The sequence below is a fragment of the Aulonocara stuartgranti genome (assembly GCF_965226115.1).
Source record: "Aulonocara stuartgranti genome assembly, chromosome: 22".
NCBI lineage: Eukaryota > Metazoa > Chordata > Actinopteri > Cichliformes > Cichlidae > Aulonocara > Aulonocara stuartgranti.
Genome location: NC_138957.1, coordinates 36,113,162 through 36,137,381, shown reverse-complemented (window position 1 = coordinate 36,137,381; position 24,220 = coordinate 36,113,162). Strand labels below are relative to the sequence as shown.

General features: G+C 42.2%; 1 protein-coding gene across 7 annotated transcripts; it reads left to right on the top strand.

The window, feature by feature from the left end:
• Positions 1 to 867: 867 nt before the first annotated feature.
• On the top strand, positions 868 to 10,585 carry LOC309699523 (C-type lectin domain family 12 member B-like). 7 transcript variants are annotated; one of them, XM_082522591.1, is made up of 7 exons: positions 4,015 to 4,453; positions 4,775 to 4,891; positions 6,372 to 6,482; positions 6,563 to 6,667; positions 6,923 to 7,065; positions 9,398 to 9,525; positions 10,253 to 10,585. In XM_082522591.1, exons 1-7 carry the CDS (start codon positions 4,297 to 4,299, stop codon positions 10,371 to 10,373), a joined length of 882 nt encoding a protein of 293 aa, XP_082378717.1. In that variant the 5' UTR covers positions 4,015 to 4,296; the 3' UTR covers positions 10,374 to 10,585. The 7 variants fall into 7 exon arrangements, 6 of the variants coding, with proteins under 6 accessions (XP_082378720.1, XP_082378718.1, XP_082378717.1 ...); XM_082522594.1 differs by lacking the exons at positions 4,015 to 4,453; positions 4,775 to 4,891; positions 9,398 to 9,525; positions 10,253 to 10,585 and adding exons at positions 868 to 1,101; positions 2,765 to 2,875 and having other exon boundaries at positions 6,372 to 6,390; positions 6,463 to 6,482; positions 6,923 to 7,551; XM_082522593.1 differs by lacking the exons at positions 9,398 to 9,525; positions 10,253 to 10,585 and having other exon boundaries at positions 6,372 to 6,390; positions 6,463 to 6,482; positions 6,923 to 7,566.
• The last annotated feature ends 13,635 nt before the right edge of the window (positions 10,586 to 24,220 follow it).

Here is a 24,220-nt window from a genome sequence, read left to right as displayed (position 1 = left end):
GAAGGAGGCTGTGAGAAGAAACACAAGGGAACAGATCACAGGTGGGAACAAAGCTGAACATAATCAAACTAACGAGACCAGGAAGCAAAACTAAACAAGATGCACACAGGACGAGAGACTGTCAGAGTAAAACAGGAAACAGCAGAAACACACACTGAGACACAGACTGACTGAACACAGGGAACAGAGGGAGGGAGAGAAACAGAGACACGACTGGGGAACAGGCCAATCAGCATGGAGACAAGACTGACTTCACAGAGAGATACTAACACAGGAAGAGGGCGGGGACACAGAGGGGGGATGATAACAGAAAACCTGAGGCTAGATAACAAACTAAGACCTGGGACACAAACAGAGACACAACAATCATGACCAAAACTTCACCTCAGAATAAGAAATGAACCAGAATCAGACGTCAAACACAAACGCTGGCTCACAGACCAGGACCATGAGCCTCCACACAGAAAGACTCCACCCAAAACAGGAACTCTCTTTCTGAGAAGTGATGGTGCTCACCACTGCAGCACCACGCTGCCCTGTTAGTTTCTGTGCTGGTAAAAATAAAGATGAATAAATAGTTCACTCTGACATATTTCCTGTGTCACAAACACTTCTTCTCTCTGCTGCTTCGATGTACTTACAGTTTGTAGAAGGCAGCGTCTAACAAAGCCGTGTTATTATAAACATACTGCAGCTGCTGAGTTAAAGCTTATTATCTCTGTGATAGAAAATATTAAAAACAAAACTTCTTCCAGTGTTTTACATTCTTGTAACTGAACTTCAGATCTTGTTGAATGTTGTTTTCATTTGTACATAACTGACAGTCTGACGCCTCCTGACGTGTCAGAAGAACTGTGACTCGTCCTGTTTTACTTCCTCTTTGTTTTCTCTTCAAAGCTGTCGGACTTAAAGACACAGACAGACGGTGAAGCTGCTCAAAGATCTTTCAGCTCAAAATGTCTACAGAAATTCAAAGTGTTGAAGATTTCAGGGTGAAATACAGCAGAGGGTCCCAAGAGGATGGAGGAGTGAGAGAGCAGAGTGAGGTGGAGGTGTTAGATGATGGAGAGCAGCACCCTGACGTTGGCCTACAAGAAGCTGGTAAGCAGGAAATCGTCAAAGTGACCAAACCAAAGAAAATGTTGGTGATGAAAGTGTTGTTCAGTGTCTTTTAAAGCTCTGATATCCGACCACTTTAAGACATATTAGTGTTCGTGTCACATGTGCCCAGAATATGTTTCCAGTCCAAACTGGCACACAGATCATTTGTTGCACTTTGTTGTCTTTTTTTTTTTTTTTTTTTTTTTTTTGCACCAGGGGGTTTTACCCTTATTCGTTTTTGTTTTTGCTGATGTTTTCCAGGAGGCGGTGTATTATTTTGTTTCTCCTGGGTTTTATTTATTTTATTTATTTATTTATGTAATTTTTTTTTTTTTTTTTTTTTTTTTTTTTTGTTAGTGTGTTGTTTGTTTGCTTGTCTTAGTTTGTTTGTTTGTTTAGAAATGGACAGAGAACTGACAGTATGATTATTGCAGTTGTATATTTATTTATTAATGTTTCTGTCCATCCAAAAATATTAATAAAAAAAAAAAAAAAAAAAAAAAAAGAAAGTGTTGTTCAGTGTCTTTTAAAGCTCTGATATCCGACCACTTTAAGACATATTAGTGTTCGTGTCACATGTGCCCAGAATATGTTTCCAGTCCAAACTGGCACACAGATCATTTGTTGCACTGGGCCTGTTTACTCCCAGTTAGGAGCTCCGTTTCTAACCGTCTGACTGTTTCAGTGTCTGTGGCTTCAAGTCAAACTGGTTCAGCTGCTGCTCTGCTTTCAGGAAGAGGTCTGTGAGTGGCAGAGAGAAGCAGCCAATAGGAGCAGCACAGCTCTTTCTGCTTCCTCTCCAAGTGATAACATGACTGTAAATACAGCCAGATTGTCCACACAGTCATTGTTTTAAACATATGTGAATGTCGAGTTTGTCCGACAATGTTGTGCTTCCAAAAATGCGTCTTTCAGAGGTGCAGAGCAGCAGCTTGGTATGCAGCTGCAGTGTGTTAGCAGCTTCCCCCTGTAGTTAATGCAGCACGTTTAAATCAGTAGGTCATAGTTGTTCTGTGGTCTGACAACAGGAACAGAAAGATGCAGATTCATTGTGAGTTCAGCTGCATCAAAATGCAGTATGAGTGAGTGTAGAGAGGAGAGAAGCAAACTGATGGAAACAGCTAGCAGAAAGCTAACTGAGTGTAACTGAAGCACAAACACAGAGTAACACACACCCAGCACCACTCTGTTATAAATCAGCTTTAAAGTTTCCACAGTTCATGGTTGTTCCTCAGCATTACACTTTCCTCACAGCTCTGACCCGCGTGCAGATGATCATCATACAAACGAATATTCTGGGACTCTCCTCCATATTTGTCCCTCAGGTTTCTACACTTCTTTCTACGTTCCCTCACGTCCATCAGGATAGTTTTGCTCATTTAGTCCTTATATTGAGAGGAGGATTGTTTTTCTCTCACTGATCTATTCAAAAGCTGCGACCAAGAAGTGGCCAGAAATGCATCGACTGATCACAACAGCTGGAATGGACTAATGTTACTTTGTCCTTGTTTGAGTTCCTGTAACTTTTTAACAAACTCGACTAATTTGTTTGGTAAATCTGATTTACTTTCTACTGGGATCATTCCTACAGTGAGGATTAATAAAAAGCTCCAAAGTCTCTCATTAGTGCTTCATAAATGGACTTTTTGTTTTATCTTTGTAGATGTTCACACCGAGAAGAAGCTTCCAGCTGTGAGAAGAAGCTGGTTCAGAGCTTTTGAAGTGAACCTGGGAGTGCTGTATCTGCTGATTGTGGTGGGAATCATGACACGCTGTGAGGAATTTGATTCCAATATGTTAGATGTTTGATTTTGAACATTAGAAGTGAAATGATTTGATGCTGCAGACCTGATTGTGTTTAGTTCCTGTTCCCACACTGCAGTGTTTCTCCTACTTCACTGGAAAACACACAAACAGCAAACTTGTTACTATAATGTTATTGTAGGGTCGACCTCACAACATAAAGCACCTTGAGGCTGTTGCTGTGATTTGGAGCTGTAGAAGTCAAAGTGAATTGAATGATTAAGACAACGTGTGTCCTCCAGTTGGACAAACCTCCAACACCTAAGTAGCACACAGGTGTAATCCTAGTCAGGTGCTTTCAGTGTGGAGGAGCTCCAGCTGGGCTCATCACTCCCACACATCCTGGAGAGAATGAAGAGCTCGTCCAGTGCTGCATGACCAGGATGGAAACCACACTGTTGCTCTGAATTTGAGATTTCACAATTGGATGGAGTTTCTCCTTCAATATTCTGACATAAACCTTCTCAGGGAGGCTGAGGAGTGTTTGAACCCACGAGCCCAGATTTACAAATCCAGAGGCCGAGTGCCCGACTCTCATGTAATGTTGCAGAGGTGTGTTAACCAGGACGGCCCAACAACAAGGAGTATTTCCTGGTGACCTCACAGTAAGATGTGCAACATTTAAGTGCACTGTAATTTCAAAAAACTTTTCCTCCTTATGTTGGACACTTTTTCACACAAGTACTTCTGTATTCCTTTGAAAATCAAATCAAAGAACACAAAAAATGAACTGCATCAGTTTTCCTGAAAGTGCAAAATGTAGAATTGAAAGAAAAAGTTACAGAGTGACCTAAAAAGGGAAAAACACAAATGAATGAACACAAACATCTTGTTCTTTTTAAAATCTTCGGTCAGCAGTGAAGCTAAATTTAATTGTTGTTCATTTAAAGAGTGTTTGAGACGTGGTTCAAACTTTCCACATCGACTGGATGAACCTCAACAGTTCAACAGTTTGTTTCTCTATAAGGCAACAGCAAGAAAACAAACTGTAACTGACAAAATAACATTTCCTGGGTCGAACCAACTGTGACACTGAGGTGTGACTGTGTTTGTGCTTTTATGTGTGAATGTTCAACGTCTTTAGAAAAAGAAGAGTTTATACATTTTCTGCTTTATGCAAACTCAGTCAAAAGCTCAACAAAGTACACATATTGTACAACACAGAGTTTTATCTGTAGTTAAGAGAAACAAATGCAGTTAAGACATTTTTATGCAAATTAATCACACAGTCTGTGTTTCCTTACACGCTGCCACTTCCTCAAAGCTTCTTCCTGCCTGAAAGCAGACAGAAGGCTGGACAAGAATAAAACAGCACGATATCTTCCAGGGTCAGTACTGCAGAACTGTTAGAGTACAGTTTAAACTCCTGCTCAGCGTCTCAGTCCTCTCACGATGTCCTCAGATATTTATGCCAAACCAGATCTATCAAAGAAGGTGAGATACAGCAGAAAGCAGGACGGAGCAGAGTGGGAGCAGAGGGAGGTGGATATCTACGAGAGTACAGATGAGATCAGAGATAGTTATGATCATTTTCAGTCACAGGAAGGAGGTAAGTCAATTATGAATCTAAATGTACTTCCAGTTTGTTACAGTCAGCTTTTAATGCCAAATTACTGCAGCCCACCAAACATCTGTTTCTCCATTTGCTGTATGAACCTTTTTAATTTAAATTCTTTCCCACAATAGTTTGTACGTCACTTATTGATTAACAGGAACTTCTTTCAGTCACAGCGCAGATGTTATATTTCCTTTGTTTTTTGGCAACCGACCCTTTTTTGACATTAAGCTGATACAACCACAACCACAGGTCTGTTAACCACAGACTGACAGGAAATAAGCACAAACCAACATCCACACTGCTTTCTAACAGGACCACAGACTCTGAATCCTCCTTCAGTCCTGAAGGGCTCTTTCAGATGTGCTACACTGGGTCTAAGAGTGCTGTGCCTCCTGATGTTAGCTGGGATCATCATCCTGTCCATATGCTGTAAGATAAGATACAACCTCTGAACTTCTCCTGCAAATGAATGTATGACTGATACTGAATCCCAGCAGCCAACAAACATGCAGCTTCACAACCAGAACGTGTCCTTCTGCCACAGCAAATACAGGAAGTACATGAAGCCAACACAGAAGCAGCAAACACTGCAGTTCCTTTAATGACCACTGGAGGCTGATGCTGAAAGCGAGTCAGTCCCCACAGACTCCCATGTTAAAATGAGCACCTTTGCTGCAGTAAAAACATGTTTCCATTCAGGACCAAATGAGTTTTGGTCTCTAAGGATAGTTTCCTCTTCATAAAAACTGCACGGTGGCATTTTAAATGGAATTCTCTGATCAATAATATGAGCTGCTGTGTGGTACAGCCTGACCAACACGTTGGTTTTGCTGACTGAGCTTCTAGTATTTCATCAGTCTGTTACTTAGCACTGATTAGCAGGTGTGTGTCTGTGTGCATGATTCCTGGCTCATATCTTGTGTGTGTTGTGGAGTGAATGTTCTTGTTGTTCCTTCAAACTCTTCACTCAACACGCTGATTCTGTGATTACATCAACAAAGCAGACAGGCAGCAGCATCTGCTGCAGACTGATGCAGGTGCAGCCACACTATGTTAGACAGTGGCCGTCTGTCATTGTGCGACTAGTTAGTTCACTTGGTGTATTAAGCAGGTAGCTAACAAGCTAATGTTAGCTCCATTCATCTGCTGGGATATATCAATTAATCTTTTTTTATTACATCAAATCACAACAACAGTTGCCTCGAGGTTCTTTATATTATCAGGTAAAGACTCCACAATAACAAAAACAACAACACAGAGAAAACTCCCAGCAGCTGCTGATGTTTGGATTTTAAGGTGGTTTGATTCTATGTTTTAAATCAGTTGATGATCTTCAGCTGACCTTTAGCTCCTGGTGGAGCTGTGACAGACTTAATGCTGGATCAGCAGAAACATCACAAATCTATGATGTGAGAACAGAGACGCCTGCAAAAGGACGTCTGAAAACAGGAAGTTCCTGGAAGCTGCAGGAAGAAACATTTATTAATTATAAATAAGCAGAAAGAGGAAGTGTTGAAGCCTCAGAGCAGCTTTGACTGAATGTAAAAAGACATATTTTCAGTGAGAACAGGCACATGTCACATGAGTCCGAATCTATTCTTTCAAAGCATATAGATAACATCTCTGACTACAGGTGTAGAAATGCTGTTTGACTCTTCACCTTCTTCCTCCACACTGAAGCACAATTATTCTGAATCTTGTCAGTGGTTTTTGTTCACAGTTGATACGTATTTAGCTCATCAGATTTCCTGTAGTTCTAACACCTCCACCCACAGGACATGTTAAAGAGCAATGGCTGCAAGTTTCTGACTCTTATTGATATTTGACAAAGCAGAGGAAGAAGATTATTTCTGTTCAACGTTTCACTCATTTTATTTTATTTTATTTTGGTTTCACTGAAATATTTTAGATGCTTTGAACAAGAGTGAAAACAAAAGACTTCATGCTAAATGTGACAAACTGAACCACGTTTACAATGACACCAAAAAGAATCACACTGAGCTCCAGGATGAACTTCAAGGTAAGCAAACACCAAGTTCTTATATCACAGATATATTTGTAGAACATTTTAACTTAATTTGAATCTTTTTTTCTCTAAAGACACAAAAACCAGCCGGACTCAGTTACAGAGCCGTTATGATGAACTGAGTAAAAACCACAGTCAGCTACAGGAAGAAGTGAAGAAGCTGAAGGAGAAGATAGAAGGTAATAAAGTTTGAATAACTGATAGAAAACATCAGTGTTACACAGTGATAACCTGATTGTGTCTTTGTTTTGAATCCTAAATGTTTGATGCTGTGTAACAGTTTCTCTGTATAAATGTAAGTTTCAGTTCATTATGAATAAGAGAGAAAACCTGAGTTTAAATGAAGCATTTACAGGGAAAATGACAGGAACCAAAGATTAATGTGATACAACAGGACACAAAGTCTGTCTTTAAAACATGTGTTTGACTTTAAGGGAAGTGGTGTCCAGAAGAATGGACGAGGTTTGGAAGCAAGTTTTACTTTAAATCCACTGAGAGTGAAACTTGGTCTCAGAGCAGGAGAGCCTGTCAGGATAAAGGAGCTGATCTGGTGATGATAAACAGCAAAGAGGAACAGGTGGGTGTGTTTGTTCATGTCTGTGTGATCTTTGATGGAGCTGACAGTGAGTTACAAAGTTCTTCATACTGTGAATTAAAGCCACACATTGATGATAAGTATACATGTGCAAACATACAGACACATAAACAAAGCAGCACATTCATTCCATCAGAAACACAACAGTTAGAAACTATGGAGGAAAATAAAGGGGAAAAGATTGAGGGAGAGCTAACCTGTAAAAATGAGTTTCAGCCGTTAACAGTCAGCTGACCTGATAGTCTGAGGAAGGCTGTTCCACAGTTTGGCTGCAACAAGCTCAAAAGCACGATGGCCTCTGGTTTTCAAATCAGAGCGAGGGACAGTTGGGAGACGCTGATTAGATGATCAGAGAGGCCGGCTGCAGTGATAAGGTCCAAGAAGCTCTGCTATATAAGCAGGGGCCTGTTCATGCACAGCTTTATATGTTCATAACAGGATTTAAAAGAGGATTCTGAAGTTCACTGTAAGCCAGTGAAGAGAAGCAAGAATAGGTGAGATGAGACTGCAGGCCAGGTTTTGTTTGCAGCCTTGCTGCTGAGTTCTGCACTAACTGCAGACCAACTATGGAGGACTGAGAAATGCAGGTGAAAAGTGAATTACAATAATCAGGCAGGAGAAAGTATGAACTCAAAGTTCCAGATGATTGAATCACAGTAAAGATTTGATCTTTGCAATATTTCTGAGCTAAAGGAAACAAGACTGGCTGACCTTTGACATGTGAGGCTCAAAATGCAGCTGTTGGTTCAAAATGATCTTTAACAGGTGATTGGATGTTACTGGTGAGGGGGACGATGTACTGACTGACCTCCTCAGAGAAACTGAGCCAAACAGCACAACTTCAGTTTGAGATGAAGGAAGTTTAAATCCATGAAGTGATGACAGAGAAGCATTCACTGAGGCAGGAGAGGCTCGACAGAAAAGCATTAGTGTGTGTGTCATCTGCACAGCAGTGCTAGGAGATCCCATTAAAACCATTAAGCAGATGTCACAGGGGCAGCATTTATAAAGAGAACAGAACTGGTCCAAGGACTGAGGCATGTGGGACTCAGATGAGGACACACATTGATTAATATGAAGTATCTGTTTGATAAGTATGAAGAAAAGCATGTGAGAGCAGCACCAGTGATGCCAGTTTGTAGTGTGTTAATAAGAGGAGCACCATCAACAGTATGAAGGCTGCAGAGAAGTCAAGCAGGACTCAAATGGAGTCTTTATCCCAGCGCAGAAGAATCTGGTTAGTAACTTTCATGAAAGCTGTTTCAGTGCTGTGGTTTGTCTGGAACCAGGTTGGAATTGATCAAAGATCTGAAGGAGCTGACGAGCAACTTGATTTAAAACAGTGGGATGTAAGGAGGGTTGATCCCACTCACAAAGACTCTGGCTGTTTGAAAGTCAGCTGAAATGAAAGGGACTGGTTTCTAATAGAGAGAAGTCAGGGGGAGATGGCAGCAGGAAGGAGTTTGAACTCCAACAACAGAACTGGAGGAGAGACTTGGGGCGGTTGAAGAGGTACAGACTTGAACTCTGACCTGATACTGTTGATGTTGCCAGTGAAGAAATCGAAAAATGTCCACAGTCATTAGAAGACATGGGAGTGACAGCAGTTTGTCTCTGGGAAGACAACACTGACTGTAAGCCTGTCAAAGATGATACATCTGTGATTGGATAGTAGGTCAGACATGTGGAAGGTCAGCGTTATGTGTGGGGCCGACAACATGATGCACTACATGAAATGATGCTGCAGTGTTCATCAATTGTGTGGCAGTGTTGTTAGAGGGATCATCAATAAGTAAATTAGACTCATCTACTAAAATGACTTTATGAACAATAACCGATGAGAGAAGATTAGAGAATCCATTCAGGAAATGATTGCAGGATTTGGGAGGTGGATCGATTACAATACAGCAAACTGGAGATTCACATTGAATTATGAAGGAGAGGAATTCAAAGCAGTTAAAGAACCAGGATTAAATGGGAACCAGTTCAGATGATCCTTAGAAACCAAGTCAACACAAAACATTGAAATAACAGAAATGTTATAAAATGAGAGAAATCCTCATAATCCAGATTATTTTTCTGATTCAATCCAACTGAATCAAATGATTTGTTAACACTGATTCCACTGCAACACTGACTGAGCTACAGGAGGAGCTGATATTCATCGATTCTTTGGCTCTTTCTGATTTCTGCACAATGGAAGAAAAGTTTCATCACAGTTATTCTTCCTTCAGACATGTTCACAAGATGATGTCACTACAACAGAAGTGCTGAATCATGACTGGAGACAATATTTGTGTCTCTTCTCAAACAGGAATTTGTCAGTAAATTTGGAGGAGAGTCCTGGATTGGTCTGGAAGCTAAATGGACATCAGGAGGATATAAATGGACATCAGGAGGATATAAATGGGAATGGGTGGACGGATCAGCGCTGACAGAAAGGTGAGACATTAGTTTGTTTCTATTCCAGAGTTATTATTTAGAAGTGAAACATGGATGTTTTGGAAGATAGATCAGCAATACATGAGCTGAGCTATTTTCCAACAGCCCCACAAACTGAATGTAAAGAAAAGCAGAAATCCTCCTTTGAATGAACAGCTGTGCTTGAACTCTCTTCATCTGCAGTCTGTGATGACGTTCAGTTACAACAAGTCAGTTTGAAGGAATCAGGATTGAAACATGTTCAAAGCAGCGACCGACACATTTCACTTTGTTCAATTTGTCTTCATGTTTTTGTGCTGTAATGTTTCTTTTCTCACAGAACAAAAAGTGTTTCAGAGAATTCCTGTCTCTTCTTCTTTGGTGTTTGTAAAACTTCAGAACATATGAAGGAAGAAGCTTCAGTAAATATGACCTGATAGACACACATTTCAAAGTGATGTCTGTAAACAGCTGACAAACAGTTTCAAACAGCAGAAAGTCAGCTCTGACTTCTTTTTATTCTCCATTTTTACAGCAGGAAGATTTCATATTCATCAAAGCTTGAAAGCTGTTTTAGTGTGCATGATGATTCTCAGAGAAAAGTCTAAAGGAGGGAAAGTGGGCGAGAAACCTGGGAAAGAAATACAGCAAATATTGGAAATATTCCAAAAGAGACGCATATTTATATGAATGTGACAATAGTTATGAGTTTAGTCCAGTTTCATATCAGATTTGATCTCTCTGACAGGTTCTGGGCAGAAGGACATGAGAATCCCAGTTATGATCACTATGGAGTCTGCTGTGACAGTGATGGGAGATGGAGACGGTTATATTATTCTTATTCAACGACCTTCATCTGTGAGAAATGAGTTTGGTGCTTTGATGTAAATGTTTGAATAATCCAACCAAAGACACCTCACTATGAAATGTCCTGCATGAGCCTCAGACTCAGCTTACAGTCTTTACTTGTTCATTCTGCATCATATATTGATTACATATATTGTCCCTCTGTGCTCTGTGCTGTACAGTAAGGTTGGAAGTCATCCACACAAAACCTTGAAGTACTTCATTACTCTGTAGTTCCAGCAAATTGCTCTAATAAAAGTCAAAGTGCAGCTTGTCTTTACTTTGCTTTACTTGGTTTATTCATCAGTCTGTTGGTCCTAAAACTACAGTAAATGTCTTGTTTGTAAAAGTTCAGCAAAAAATATCAAATGTGGGTTACTGCTGGTTAGTTAGTGTGACTTCATACAAGCCTGTGTGTTACACCAGTGGAAGAAGCTTTTCCTTCATCAGTCTTCTTGTTTCTTACTATAGGGCTGAACAGCTACACTAACACTCTCTGGCTCTATGCTGCCCCCCTGTGGTCACAGTTGTAGTCAGTGTTGGTATGAAATGTTTGAAAGCTTCAGCACCACAGACAGCTGCAGGCAGCTCCACCCTCTCTGTACTATGTCTTTCTTAAACAGAAATAAGACAAAATAGAAACAGTAGAAGAAAATATAAAAGGCCAATTCAAATATAAAATAGACACAGCGGTCTGCAGCATCAGCAGAAGTGATACAAACAGGTGCTGAGATGTAGTGAACATAGAGCAGCATTATTATTTTCAGACTCGTGGATGGGAAATAATACATACAAATACATATTTAGATATTTCTTTTACTGCATGTTGACTGTTTATATGAAATATATTTATATAAATCACAAAATAAATAACTGGTGTCTAATATGTGTTTTCAGCGCCTAAAGTGGAAACTGGTGAGGAAAATGTACTCAAAACAAGGCTTTACTTGCACAGTCTCCCCATCAGTTTATCAACAGACGTCTCAAATAACAGAAAAAATTGACATACAAACATGGGGGGATCAGACTGAAAGACCACGCTGCATTTTAGATGAAGCTGCTGTCCCAAATACTTCCATGTTAGAACTTTGAATCTTTAGATATTTCAGGGTATTTCAATCGTTTCCCACATTTCTGAACACATTTAGAATAACGACCACAGCACGTCTTATATTTTCAGTGACCAATCTAAAGTCTGCAAACATTTTCATGCACCAGCACATCACAGAGCACAGATGATATCATCACATCTGTCAGGACAGAAACACTAGCAGCAGTAAAAAGTACTGCAGAGTCTCAGGTTTGTGTTCAGCCCAGGCTCTGTGCTGCAGCTCAGCCCCTCTCTCCCCACTTTCTGTACTGTTTCAATGGTCTCTGTCCAAAAACAACACTGAAGAAATAACTATGGGAGTAGTAGAGTTCATAAACTCAAATCATGTATGAATAAATAAAAATATAACATTAATACATGCTGTATAATTTGTTAAATAAACTTTGGACAAACCCAGAAAGTTGATTCTGTTTCTCTGCATGTTGTGTTTTGTTTTAATTTTAATCATGAAATATAAAAGTGGTGCAGGGGTTTTGGTTTTTCAGGCCTAGTTTGGACACCACAGTCCTGCAGACGAGGACTCAAAATTTTATTACAGACACAACAGTGCAGGTCCAAACATACCTGAGTGAACCAAACAGTGGAAGACTGAAGAATCCCCACGAGTACTGGGCAGGACTGAAAATGTTCATCCCAACTTGTATAAACTTGCTGTTGCTTCTTCGGCTACACCTGCTTCATCTGTGAGCTGTGAAAGGGTTTTTTCTAAATCAGGTGAAATCATCTCAAAAAAAGAGAAACTGACTGAAGCAAAACACAGTGGAAAAGATTTTATTAAATAAAAATAAAAGGTTATTATGATATAAAAATAAATTACATGTTGTATCATAAAGATCATAAAGACAGATTAAGATTATATTTGGAATTTATGTACTGCCATCACAAACATTATTCACTAATTCTATTCTTTCTATTCTATTTATTCTATTCTTTTCTGTTCGTTCTATTCAAAGCTTCACACCAAAGTTATGTCATTATAATGTCTTTGCCTGTTTTACATTTATTGTCCACTTGATGGCACAGTAGAGCAAGTGACACGTCATGAAGCGTCGGCTCATAAGTGGCCAGTTGGATGGAAAGCTTCAGTGCTTCATGAAGCTTCATCTTGGCACCACTAACAAAACCTCAGGCAACACATTAAACTAGAAACTAAGAAACTGGGAAACAACTGGGAGGACACAGAACCCATGAAATTCACAGGAACACAGCTTGATGGGACAACATGACAGAGACCAGAGGGAGACAGACAATATTTACTCAGGAGGAGATTAGTGCAGAGTGGACACACCTGGGGAACACAGCTGAACAGAATCTGACTGATGAGACATGAACACCAATATAACCAGTGTTGGGACTAACGCGTTATTAAGTAACGCGTTACAGTAACTACGTTATTATTGTGGTAACGAGCACGGTAACTAGTTATTATGCCAAAATCAGGAACGCGTTACTCGTTACTGGGATTTAGATAGGGTCGTTACTCGTTACTTCGTGTGGTGGCATCGCGGAGTTTCCACAGATTCAGTAACATTAGCAAGTGGTGGAGGCAGCAGGTGGATGAGGGAAAAGGGACGCAGAAGGAAAAGAGACCCGAGGCGGCCGCCGGTCCAAGTGTGAACTGAACTTCAGGTAAGAAGTTATGACCTGCAGTCTCTCTGGGTCAGATATAAACCAAGCTTAGGTGGAGTTTATTTTCGTTATTCTGACTTTTTCCGTACTGCGTGCTAGCTAGCATGACGGAGTTTCTACACAGCTGGGTGGTGCTATGAAGTTAATGATGTTGAACCTTAATTTGTTCATAAGTTATTAGAGTTGCCAACCGTCCCGTCTGGTATTCAGAGAAAATATTACGCGTTTCTTATTGAGGTGAAAAGGAACAGTTTGTCCCGTAATTCAGCTACAATGAAAAAGGCACAAAGCTGGAGTTATTCTGTGTCTTTACGCTGCACAGCTGCCTCTTCTTCTTTCATTCTCCCCCCTCCCTCTCCCGTTTCTACTTCAATCATGAAACTGATCAATGATCAGCTGATCGGCTCTCTTGTTTGTTTATCGCCCACTTTGCGCCGAAAGAGGAAACCAGCGGATGTCGCGCTAAACAACAGCAGCACGTTTAAGCTTGATCAGCTGTTGTTAGAATTTATTTAATATTAATTTCTAGTATCAGCTGATGTTTGCTGGAGCCACAGCTGTAAAAAAAAAAGCTGCTGGTCATGATATGGTTTGGTTATCTGGTGAGAGGGAAACATGAAGATGAAACCAGGAGATGTCCTTACTGGATCATCAGAGCTGAGCAGGTGATGGAGAAACAGGTTTACCTTTTAGATGACATGAATGAGTTGAAGGGAAGTTATGAACTGTTTCTGAGAGACAAATAACCCCAGGATCCTTTTTTAGGTAGCTGACAGCTGGTAACTGTGCAGGTGCGGATCTAGCAAAGTGTGGCCAAGGGGGCATGTAGGGCATTAACAGGGAATGGGGGGCACAAAGAAATACTTTTCTTTCTTATTCTCATTTAAAATGTCTAGCTTTTAAAAAATAATTATCTGAGTCTTACAACAAACGATTGATAGATTGATGCATATATACCATCAAAACAGTGAACATCACTGTCACAACAGTGTTTGTTTTCATTCAAAGGCTTTATGATTTTTCCTATAATGGTGGGCCAGTTTCTAGTCAAAATGCCCGGGCCAATTTTCTGTCCCAGTCCAGCCCTGTATGCAGCTCATCTGCAGTCTGGTGTTACCTACATCTTCCTATTCAGAAGGCAGAATTTCTGAGTTCTGAGTACAATCGAAAGCACTACGACTGCAGTTTTTGTGTTGGATGTAAAAGGCGCACATGACTCTGTGACGTAGGCTAGAATCATGGCAGCAGTCAATGACGGTCCAGGCGTGGGATTTCTCTCGTGGAAATATGCACGTTATCATATCCTTTCTATTGGTAGGTGGCACAGTGCACTTGTGGCAAGTAAGCAAGCTAGAAGACTGGCAAAGTTATGGAAGAAACACATTAACAAGAGAATTCTGAGTAAAACCAAAGTTACTTTCCCTAGTAACTAGTTACTTTGAAAGTAACGAGTAACTTGAAGTAACTGAGTTACTTTTGAGAGAAGTAACTAGTAATGTAACTAAGTTACTATTTTAAAGTAACTTACCCAACACTGAATATAACGCACACAAAATGGGAGATTATCAAAGTAAAACAGGAAGTAACAAAAACACACTGAGACTCAGATGGCAATATGTGAACTTGACACTTTAACTGTGGATAAACAGACATGAGGACATGACAGACTGAGGAGACAAAAAAAATAAAATCAGGAACTAGAAAATAATTATCCAAGCACAGTGAACACAGAGCAGTATGCGCCAACCAGCGTGCAGCCTGTTACAGTCGCTCCTGCTTTTCTCTTAGTTTAGCTCTTTTTTCTTACGTATTCTTTTTTTTTTTCTGACTTGTATTTTCCTCCGTTTTCTATCTCTTACTCAATCATGTGGATTGAGAGAGTTTTTGTTCTTCTGGTGGCCGTGGAACTGTTACTTTTATCATGGAACGGGACCGCGGCACATCTCCTACACGCACGGACTGTTTACTCCAGAGATCAGCTGATCGCCCTGATGCCGGCCAGCTCGCTGGCCAGGCCCGCAGAAGTGCCCGCAGAAGTACCAGCTGAAATTTGGAGGAAAACACATCGGGGATGCAGAGGTCAAGGACAGAAGAGAAGAAAAAAGGTGACGGTGAGACAGCGGAGGCTCGAAGCCAGGAGGAGGTTTAAACCGTGTCTGCCGTCTATCGTGATGGGAAATGTGCGATCGTTGGCAAGTAAAATCGACGAGCTCTCAGCACTGGTACGGAGTCAGAGGGAATATCGAGAGTGTAGCCTGATGTGTTTCACCGAATCATGGCTGCACCAGGTCATTCCCGATGAGAATGCTTCCGTGGAAGGCTTCCACACTGTTCGGGCGGACAGGGACAGCATCGCTAGCGGTAAGCGTAAAGGAGGTGGGCTTGCTGTTTTAGTTAACAACCGGTGGTGTAACCCTGCCAACATAACAATCAAAGAAAGGATTTGTTGCCCGGACACTGAACTGTGTGCTGTTGGACTCAGGCCGTATTATTTACCCAGGGAATTCTCTCACGTCATCTTGGTGGCTGTTTATGTTCCCCCCTCTGCTAACCCCACAGCTGCATGTGACACTATCCACTCTGCCATAGCTCGGCTACAGACTCAGCACCCGAGTGCCTTTATTGTGATCTCGGGTGACTTCAACCATGTATCACTGGACAATACACTACCAACATTCAAACAATATGTGGACTGTCCCACCAGGGGAGAGAAAACTTTAGACTTACTGTATGCTAACGTCAAGGATGCATACAGCTCCTCCTCCCTCCCCCCACTTGGTAGGTCAGATCATAACCTGATTCACCTCACCCCCCGCTATGTGCCAATTGTGAGGAGGGAACCTGTGACCACCAGGACTGTTAGGAGGTGGTCAGAGGAGGCAATAGCGGAACTACAGGGCTGTTTCGAGGTGACCGACTGGGAAACACTCTGTGAGCCTCACGCCGAGGACATCAATGGGCTTACTGAGTGTATCACAGACTACATAACTTTCTGCACCGACTCCATTGTTCCAGCTCAGACTGTTCATTGTTACCCAAATAACAAGCCGTGGGTGACTAAGGACATCAAAGCCCTCCTCAACAACAAGAAGAGGGCTTTCAGAGGGGGCAACAAAGAGGAGGTGAGGAAGATCCAGGTGTTACTAAAGGACAAGATCAGAGAGGCTAAGGACAATTACAGGAGGAAGCTGGAGTGGAAACTCCAGCAGAACAGCATGAGAGAGGTGTGGAGGGGCATGAAGACCATCACTGGATTCAGGCCAACCAACAGCAGGGGAGCTGAGGGAGGTGAGAATAGAGCCGACGAGTTGAATCTGTTTTTCAATAGATTCGACACCACAGTGTCTGCTCCCACCCCCACAACCTCACCTGCAGTCAGCCTGGAATCCAGAGCCACACCACTGTGCCAGCCTCTCTCTTCACATGTTGCCTCCTGTGAGATTCCTGACACCCCTCCCCCACCCATCACCTTCACTCAATACCAGGTTGAGATGCAAATGAGGAGACTTCACTCAGGCAAGTCTGCTGGACCAGACGGAGTGAGTCCCCTTGTCCTCAAGGCCTGTGCCCCCCAGCTGTGTGGAGTCTTTCATAAACTGTTTATGCTGAGTCTGAGTCTGCAGAGGGTCCCGGTGATGTGGAAGACATCATGCCTCGTCCCTGTACCAAAGACGCCTCGTCCCAGTGGCCCCCAGGATTACAGGCCCGTGGCACTGACCTCCCACATCATGAAGACCCTGGAAAGGCTCATCCTAGACCAGCTGCGACCCATAGTAAGACCACATCTGGATCCCCTTCAGTTCGCTTATCAGCCTCGTCTCGGAACAGAGGACGCCATCATCTACCTGCTCAATCGTGTCTACACCCATCTGGACCAGCCGGCGAGCACTGTGAGGGTCATGTTTTTTGACTTTTCCAGTGCTTTCAACACCATCAGGCCGACCCTCCTGGGTGATAAGTTAGCAGCGATGCAGGTGGATGCTTCTCTGGTGTCCTGGATTGTTGATTACCTGACAGGAAGACCACAATATGTACGTCTCCCACAGTGTGTGTCTGACAAGGTGATTAGCAACACAGGGGCACCACAGGGGACTGTCCTCTCCCCCTTCCTCTTCACCCTCTACACCACAGACTTCAGCCACTGCACAGAGACCTGCCATCTTCAGAAGTTTTCTGATGACTCTGCGGTGGTTGGATGCATCAGCAGGGATGATGAGACAGAGTACCGGGCTGTGGTCGACTCCTTTGTCACGTGGTGTGAGCAGAATCATCTGCAGCTCAACGTGGCAAAGACCAAGGAACTGATCGTGGACTTCAGGAAGACCAGGAAACACTTGACCCCTGTTTCAATCCAGGGGGTCAGTGTTGACATTGTGGAGGACTATAAATACCTTGGAGTACACATTGACAATAAACTGGACTGGGCTAAAAACACCACAGCACTTTACAGGAAGGGCCAGAGTCGTCTCTATTTTTTGAGGCGACTGAGGTCCTTCAACATCTGCCAGAAAATGCTGAGGATTTTCTATGAGTCTGTTGTGGTCAGTGCGATCCTTTATGCTGTTGCATGCTGGGGGAGCAGGCTGAGGGTCGCAGATGCCAACAGACTTAATAAACTGATCCGTAAGGCCAGCAATGTTGTGGGGATGGAGCTGGACTCCCTCAAGGTGGTGTCGGAGAGGCGGATGCTGTCCAAGATAAAGACAATGTTGGATAACACCTCCCACCCACTCCATGACATGTTGGTCAGTCACAGGAGCTCGTTCAGTGAGAGACTGAGATTACCGAAAAGCACCACTGAACGACACAGGAAATCATTCCTGCCTGTGGCCATCTCCCTGTACAACGCATCCACTTAACACACTGTTTGCTGCTACAACTACACATGTTTCTTTTCCAAATATTTATTTATAAGTGACTTATGTATGTATGTATGTATATATATGTATATATTGTACTATTCTTAGTTAGTGTATTGTCTGTCTTGTCTTAATGTTGGTTTAAAATGGAGCACTGTAACAAAAAATAATTTCCCCCAGGGATCAATAAAGTATTCTGATTCTGATTCTGATTCTGATAACTGTTAGTAAAGCACAGCTGTGACTCAGCTATCTGAGCAGAAAGGTGAAGGAAGAGGCATCAGAGTGTAAGAGGACATGCACATCTACGACAGTACAGACGATATCAGAGACAATCAAAGAGATTTTCAGTCACAGGAAGAAAATGATGAAAATGTTTAACTCTCGTCTGGTGTTCATATTTTTGTTACTCAGCCAGTGTTGACAGGTCTGGTGGCCCCACCCCCATTATTGTCATATTAAATCAATACATTCATAAATAATCAAAACGCTCCTTTTACATCCTCACATCATTTGTATAAAAGCAGTTTGATCAAAGGTGGGTTACTGCTGGTTAGTTAGTGTGACTTCATACAAACCTGTGTGTTTTCCTTCATCAGTCTTCTTGTTTCTTACTATAGGGCTGAACAGCTACACTAACACTCTCTGGCTCTATGCTGCCCCCTGTGGTGACATTTCATGATGATATAAAATATTAATATTAAACAAAAAGTTTGCAAATCCACATATTTAAACACATTGAACTATGGAAGTTATATTTATATTTAGAGGCCTAAACATCTAAAAATGGTCTCATATTATTTTAGTCACAAAATGTTTCAGCTTCACTTCTATTTGACATCCAGTCTAAGACATAACTGTCAGGTCGAGGTGTGGAAGAGAGGGAAGGACTCGAACGCAGGACTCAGAATAAAAAGAAGTCTTTAACATCCAGATATTTAATGAACAAGAGCGAGCTGGAGATCACAGAGGGACATACAGGGAACATAACAGATGTCTCAAAGAGACAGCACTTTATACACAAACAGCTGATTGGAAAACAGGACACAGTTTTGGGGGGGAGCTCCCAATTCTTACTAAAGAGTTCAGTGCATTAGTGATGGATCTATTAAGGTGGGATAAAGTTTTTACAACAGCTCTCACAAATCTTTTCCAATATGGTTTCAAATCTATCAGGACTGTCAAGAGCAGCTTTGTGATAAAAACAAATATCTGTGATGGAGAGGTAATCAAAGAGTGTCATGCTAAAATGCTCTGGGAAAAAAGAATCCTTTGGGAATGTGCTCTTCACCAGGTGAACTGTGACAACATGAATCAGGATTACTGAGGGAAATCTGGAGTTAGTTTATTAGGGTTGAAAATTGAATGCAGCTGTTTTAATTATTTTGTTATACACAATGCAAATGTGCTCATATGAGTTGGCACTCTGTCTTTCGAAGGTCGAAAGCTTAGAGACATAGAGTGCACGGGGACTTTGCAGCAACGCTTACATACACATGAAAATGGTTTTCTGTAAGTCTCTGGGTGTCATGGTCCTGGTCGTTGACCCAGCGTTTTGTGTTCATTTTGGTGTCATCTCATGTGTTGTGTTCATTCTTATTTTGTATTAGTTCTTAGGGTTTGGTTCATGTGATTAGTGCTTTAGTGTTCTCCCTCCTGTGCTCTGTTCGTGTCCCTGAGCTTGTCTTTGTGAATTTCCTGTTTTACTTTGAAGGTCTGTGTCTGTTATCACTGTGATGTTGACCAGCAGGCGTTTAGGAGTCTTGTAAGGGCGGCTTCAAGATGGGGTCCGCCATGCTTCAGCATTTCGGCGAGGATTTCGTCCAGGCCTGCGGCCTTTCCACTCTTGAGGAGTCGGATCGCTGTCTTGACTTCAGTGATGCTGATTTGTCCGATATCGACAGGAAGAAGATCCATGGAAGGTGCCAGGTCTTTGGCCTCGAACCATTGGGGTGGCTCAGGTTGGTTCAGAGTATCGCGGAAGTGTTCGACCCATCGTTGGTCTTTTGCTGTTGGTAATTGACTTCATCATGCGACGATCAGTTGACCAAGCTGGCATCGGTGTGCCCATGGAACGAAGCGCGTAATCTCACTGACTTGGACTTCGCAGATGACATCGCCCTGCTGGGCTCGACTCAGGAAGACCTCCAAAAGTTGACCGCGGCCCTGCAGAGGGAGGCAACGAAAGTTGGATTAAGAATCAGCACCAAAAAAAACAAGGTACTCCGAGTTGGCTATGCACGTGCCCGCATTCCTGTTATGATCAACCAACAACGTGCTGAAGAGGTGGAGAATTTTACATATCTTGGCAGCATCATCTCGAATGACGGGGTCTCTGATCGGGATGTCGACGCCAGTCGCCAGTCCTGCGACGTCTCCAACCTATTTGGAACTCGACCTCCCTGAATGTAAGGGTCAAGATCAGACTACTGAACTCTATCGTCTTCCCTACTGCACTTTACGCTAGTGAAACCTGGCGCTCAACAAGTGCAATTATTCAACACCTGAATGTGCTTCAACAACGTGGCTTGCGGCGAATCCTGAGAATTTCCTACCGGGACCGAATAACAAATGAGGAGGTCCTACGAAGAGCAGGCACCCGCCCATTAGCCGATGTTGTTGCAGAAAGGCGCTTCCGCTTTGCAGGACATATTTTACGCCTACCCCCTCATCGCCCAGCTAAGATTGCCATGACATGGCGTCCACGCACTGGCAAGCGAAAGCAAGGCAGACCAAAGACCACATGGCGTCGAACATTTATGGACGATCTGAGAACTGTCGACATTGCCTGGGACGAAGCTGAAGCAGTCGCTGCTGACCGACATCGATGGAGATCACTAGCTGCCCGATGCGCCGCCCGGCGTAGGAGGAACTAAGTCTAAGTAAGTCTGTTATCACTGTGTCAGCTTGTGTCTTCCTGTCGTCTTGTGAATTAGGTTCAGCTGTGCTCCCCTCCTGTGTGTCATTACCTGATTACCTTGTGTTTGTATATATAGTGTGTGCCTGCCTGTGTTCCTCATCGGTTCGTCTGTGTTACTCTGTTGTTCTGCAGCTTTCTGCTCCACAGCCTGCTCTTTGTTCCCAGCTCACCTCCTTATGTGTTTCCCTGATTGTGACCTTGTGAGTTACGGTTTTGTGTTTTGTTATTTTTAGTTCTCCCCAGTTCAGGGTTTTGTTCAGTTCTGCCCTCACTTTTGTTACTGAGCACTGTAAATAAACCTCACTCGCATCTCCACCACTGTCTGCAACTTGGATCCCCATTCACGCCACCACACGATAGCTGCACCAGCTGTGACACTGGGTCAGAGAGTCCAAACTAGGTATCCTGAACCAGACCTTAGAATCAGTAGAAGAACAATAAATAACAACATTAGATAACCAAGGCTACGCAGGGTGTGTTTTTGTGTCCTTGTGTCTCTGATTCCAGGAAAAGAAGCAGATAGGAGGTCGAGGGAGCAGCAGACGTGGAGTGAATGAGGAGTTGTAGCAGACTGCCACGCCGCTTCTGGAAGAACATAGTCATAATAATACATGTTCTTCTTGTAGTATAAAACTGTACGGCCCGCTCTGAGGGTCATCTTTGGTGTGAGGCTGACTCTGGCATCACATCACAGTCCAGTGCTGTAAAATTGGAATTTCAAATACCAAAGCAAATGAAATCTTTTTAATAGACAGATATTTTCTCCTGAAATTCCTTCTGACATTTTGAACACGACAAGCTTCAGTTGAAAAACAGAGTGACTGCATCTCTATTTTGGTGGTGTCTAAGACCTGAAGACACACGCAGTAAGTGGACAAGCTCACTGTGGCCGGTTGGGAGAAGCTGGAACTAAATCCTATAAAACACATTTCCCTCAGTCGGGCTCAACAGCAGAGCAGCTCAGTCAGAAACATTTCATGTGTGTGCTGGAAAATAAAGTGTGTGACCTGAAGAGGCTGTGGTGGCCAGTCTGTGCTGAGAGAAACACACCAGTGACACAGGGCCCGACCTCATATTTCCTGTGACACTCATGTGCTTCTACGTACTTATGATGTGTACAGAGTCATGAAACCAGGAAGACTCATGAAAAAGGCATTATGTGCCGATTATTGCTGCTGACTTATATTTATAAATAACTTTTTAGCTTCTTTTTTTATTTTAAACAAACTCTCAGTAAAAAGTTTGCTAACCACAATGCAAAGCAGAAATGAAGTTGGCCCCTCTGTTGGTGGTTTGGTCTGCTGCTACTTCCTGTTTGATGTCTATTAAAAGCCGCCCGACTCAGAAACAAACCAGACAGACACTGAAGCCTCGTCAAACACTCTCACCCACCAAGATGTCCGCAGAAATTCAAGCTGCAGCAGATTTTAGAGTGAAATACAGCAGAAGGACCCACAGTGATGGACGACAGAGAGAGTACAGCGAGGTGCAGATGATAGACGATGGAGAGCAGCATCCTGATGTTGGGATACAAGAAGCTGGTAAGTAGGAAGCAACAAACATTTCAAAAGTTTACAATGAAGGAGGGAAGTGCTGCATGACTCTAATGGCTTATCCAGCAGGAGCTCTTCGGTGGTGCAACAGAAGTTTAAAAACAAACTTGCTAGAAATTGTGTGGAGCACAAATAACCTCAGAAAACAAGTTGATGTACATTTTTCAGAGCCAATTATAATATTAGGTTTTTTTTAGGCTTCAGTGACACAGGCCTAGACACAAGTTAGTAACCCATTGGTGGCCTTCGTACACTATTGCTGGTAGATTGGTCTTGCAACGTTTGTGTGGAAGTGATCAAGTGTGTTGCATCGAGTGCGATGCAAACTAGAAACAGAGAACATTTACCTCCAGGGTTAAAGTTGCTAAAGCCAGTTTGTACAAAAGGTTCAGCTTTTACTTTGAAGGTAAATGTTAAAGAAGAATCTTCATACAAAAAGTGAATTATGGAGCTCCACAGGGTTCAGTGTTAGGACCAGTTTTGTTTACATTATACATGCTTCTGTTAGGCAGTATCATCATAAGGCATAGCAGACATTACCACTGCTGTGCAGATGATACCCACCTTCATCTGTCTATCAAGCCACACACCAATGAGTTAAACTGGCCATCATTAAGTGGTCTCTATGCCTGCTTGGCTGGGACCTAACATCTCAAAATAAGTCTTCCTGTGAGCAAATTATGAAGATTATTCATAATTATCATTATTAATATTGTCCTTTGCTTTAAAAGAGGTTTGTCAGACACTGTTGAAGAATCAATACATGTGGGAATAAACTAAAGATATGATTTTGCACCAAATTATATCAACCATGTTTTCCTCCAGTAGAACATTTTACCTGATTTCCTGTAATTCTCAAATATACAAGATCAACTTGTTGGAGATATCATTATTACTACAAGGCAGATCCATTTAATTAAGGCATGCACCAGTATTAAAAATCTCAATTAAAAAGAAATCAGTAATATTATTATATAAAAAAGTTGGGTTTTTTCCCTTTAGGTGTTGACACTCAGAAGAAGCTTCCAGCTGGGAAACGAAGCAGTTTCGGAGGTTTTGAAGTGAACCTGGGAGTGCTGTATCTGCTGATTCTGGCTGCAATCACGACACGCTGTGAGAAATTTTATTACCATGTTGTGTTATCTCTCCAAAACCCCATGTACTTAGAGACTGTGTCTGCACCCAAACCAACAAAAAACAAATGAAGAATGTGGATTATTAAACATTAGGTGTCTCTCTTCCAAATCTCTGTGAGTACATGAATTAATAATTGATCATCAAAACTGTCTTACTCTGGCTTACAGAAACATGTTTACAGCAGGATGATTATATTAGTTTCAATGAATCAACACCTCCAAGTTATACTAATTGTTAGAATTCTCTACCCTTAGGCAGGATCGTGAGAAGACATAGCATACAGTTTCACTGCTATGCAGATGACACCCAATTCTATCTGTCCATGAAGCCAGATAACACACACCAATTAGTTAAACTGCAGGAATCTCTTAAAGACAGAGACTTAGACTATGAACAGAACACACAGCTGGGTATGAGGGAGATCGCAACGCAGGACAGAGGGAGATGCAGCCATAAATACACACAAGGGCAAACATAAAGACTGCTAATGAACCTAAAACATAAACCATAATACAAAAATGACACCAAAACACAAGAACTCAAAAACACTGGGTCACAATGACCCAAACCATGACACGTTTTTCTTACAGGCTTTTGACAGCATGGCTCTCTGTTGTTGAGTAAATGTTCGATGGTTGCTTCAGACCACTCATAGTTCTTT

What these genes read in the sequence shown, in the direction of transcription:
- LOC309699523 (XM_082522590.1), top strand. Translation starts at nt 4,297, where the DNA reads ATGTCCTCAGATATTTATGCCAAACCAGATCTATCAAAGAAGGTGAGA. An exon ending in TTTTCAGTCACAGGAAGGAG is followed by an intron (nt 4,454 to 4,774) that starts GTAAGTCAATTA and finishes GCTTTCTAACAG; the next exon opens with GACCACAGACTCTGAATCCT. An exon ending in CATCATCCTGTCCATATGCT is followed by an intron (nt 4,892 to 6,371) that starts GTAAGATAAGAT and finishes GAAATATTTTAG; the next exon opens with ATGCTTTGAACAAGAGTGAA.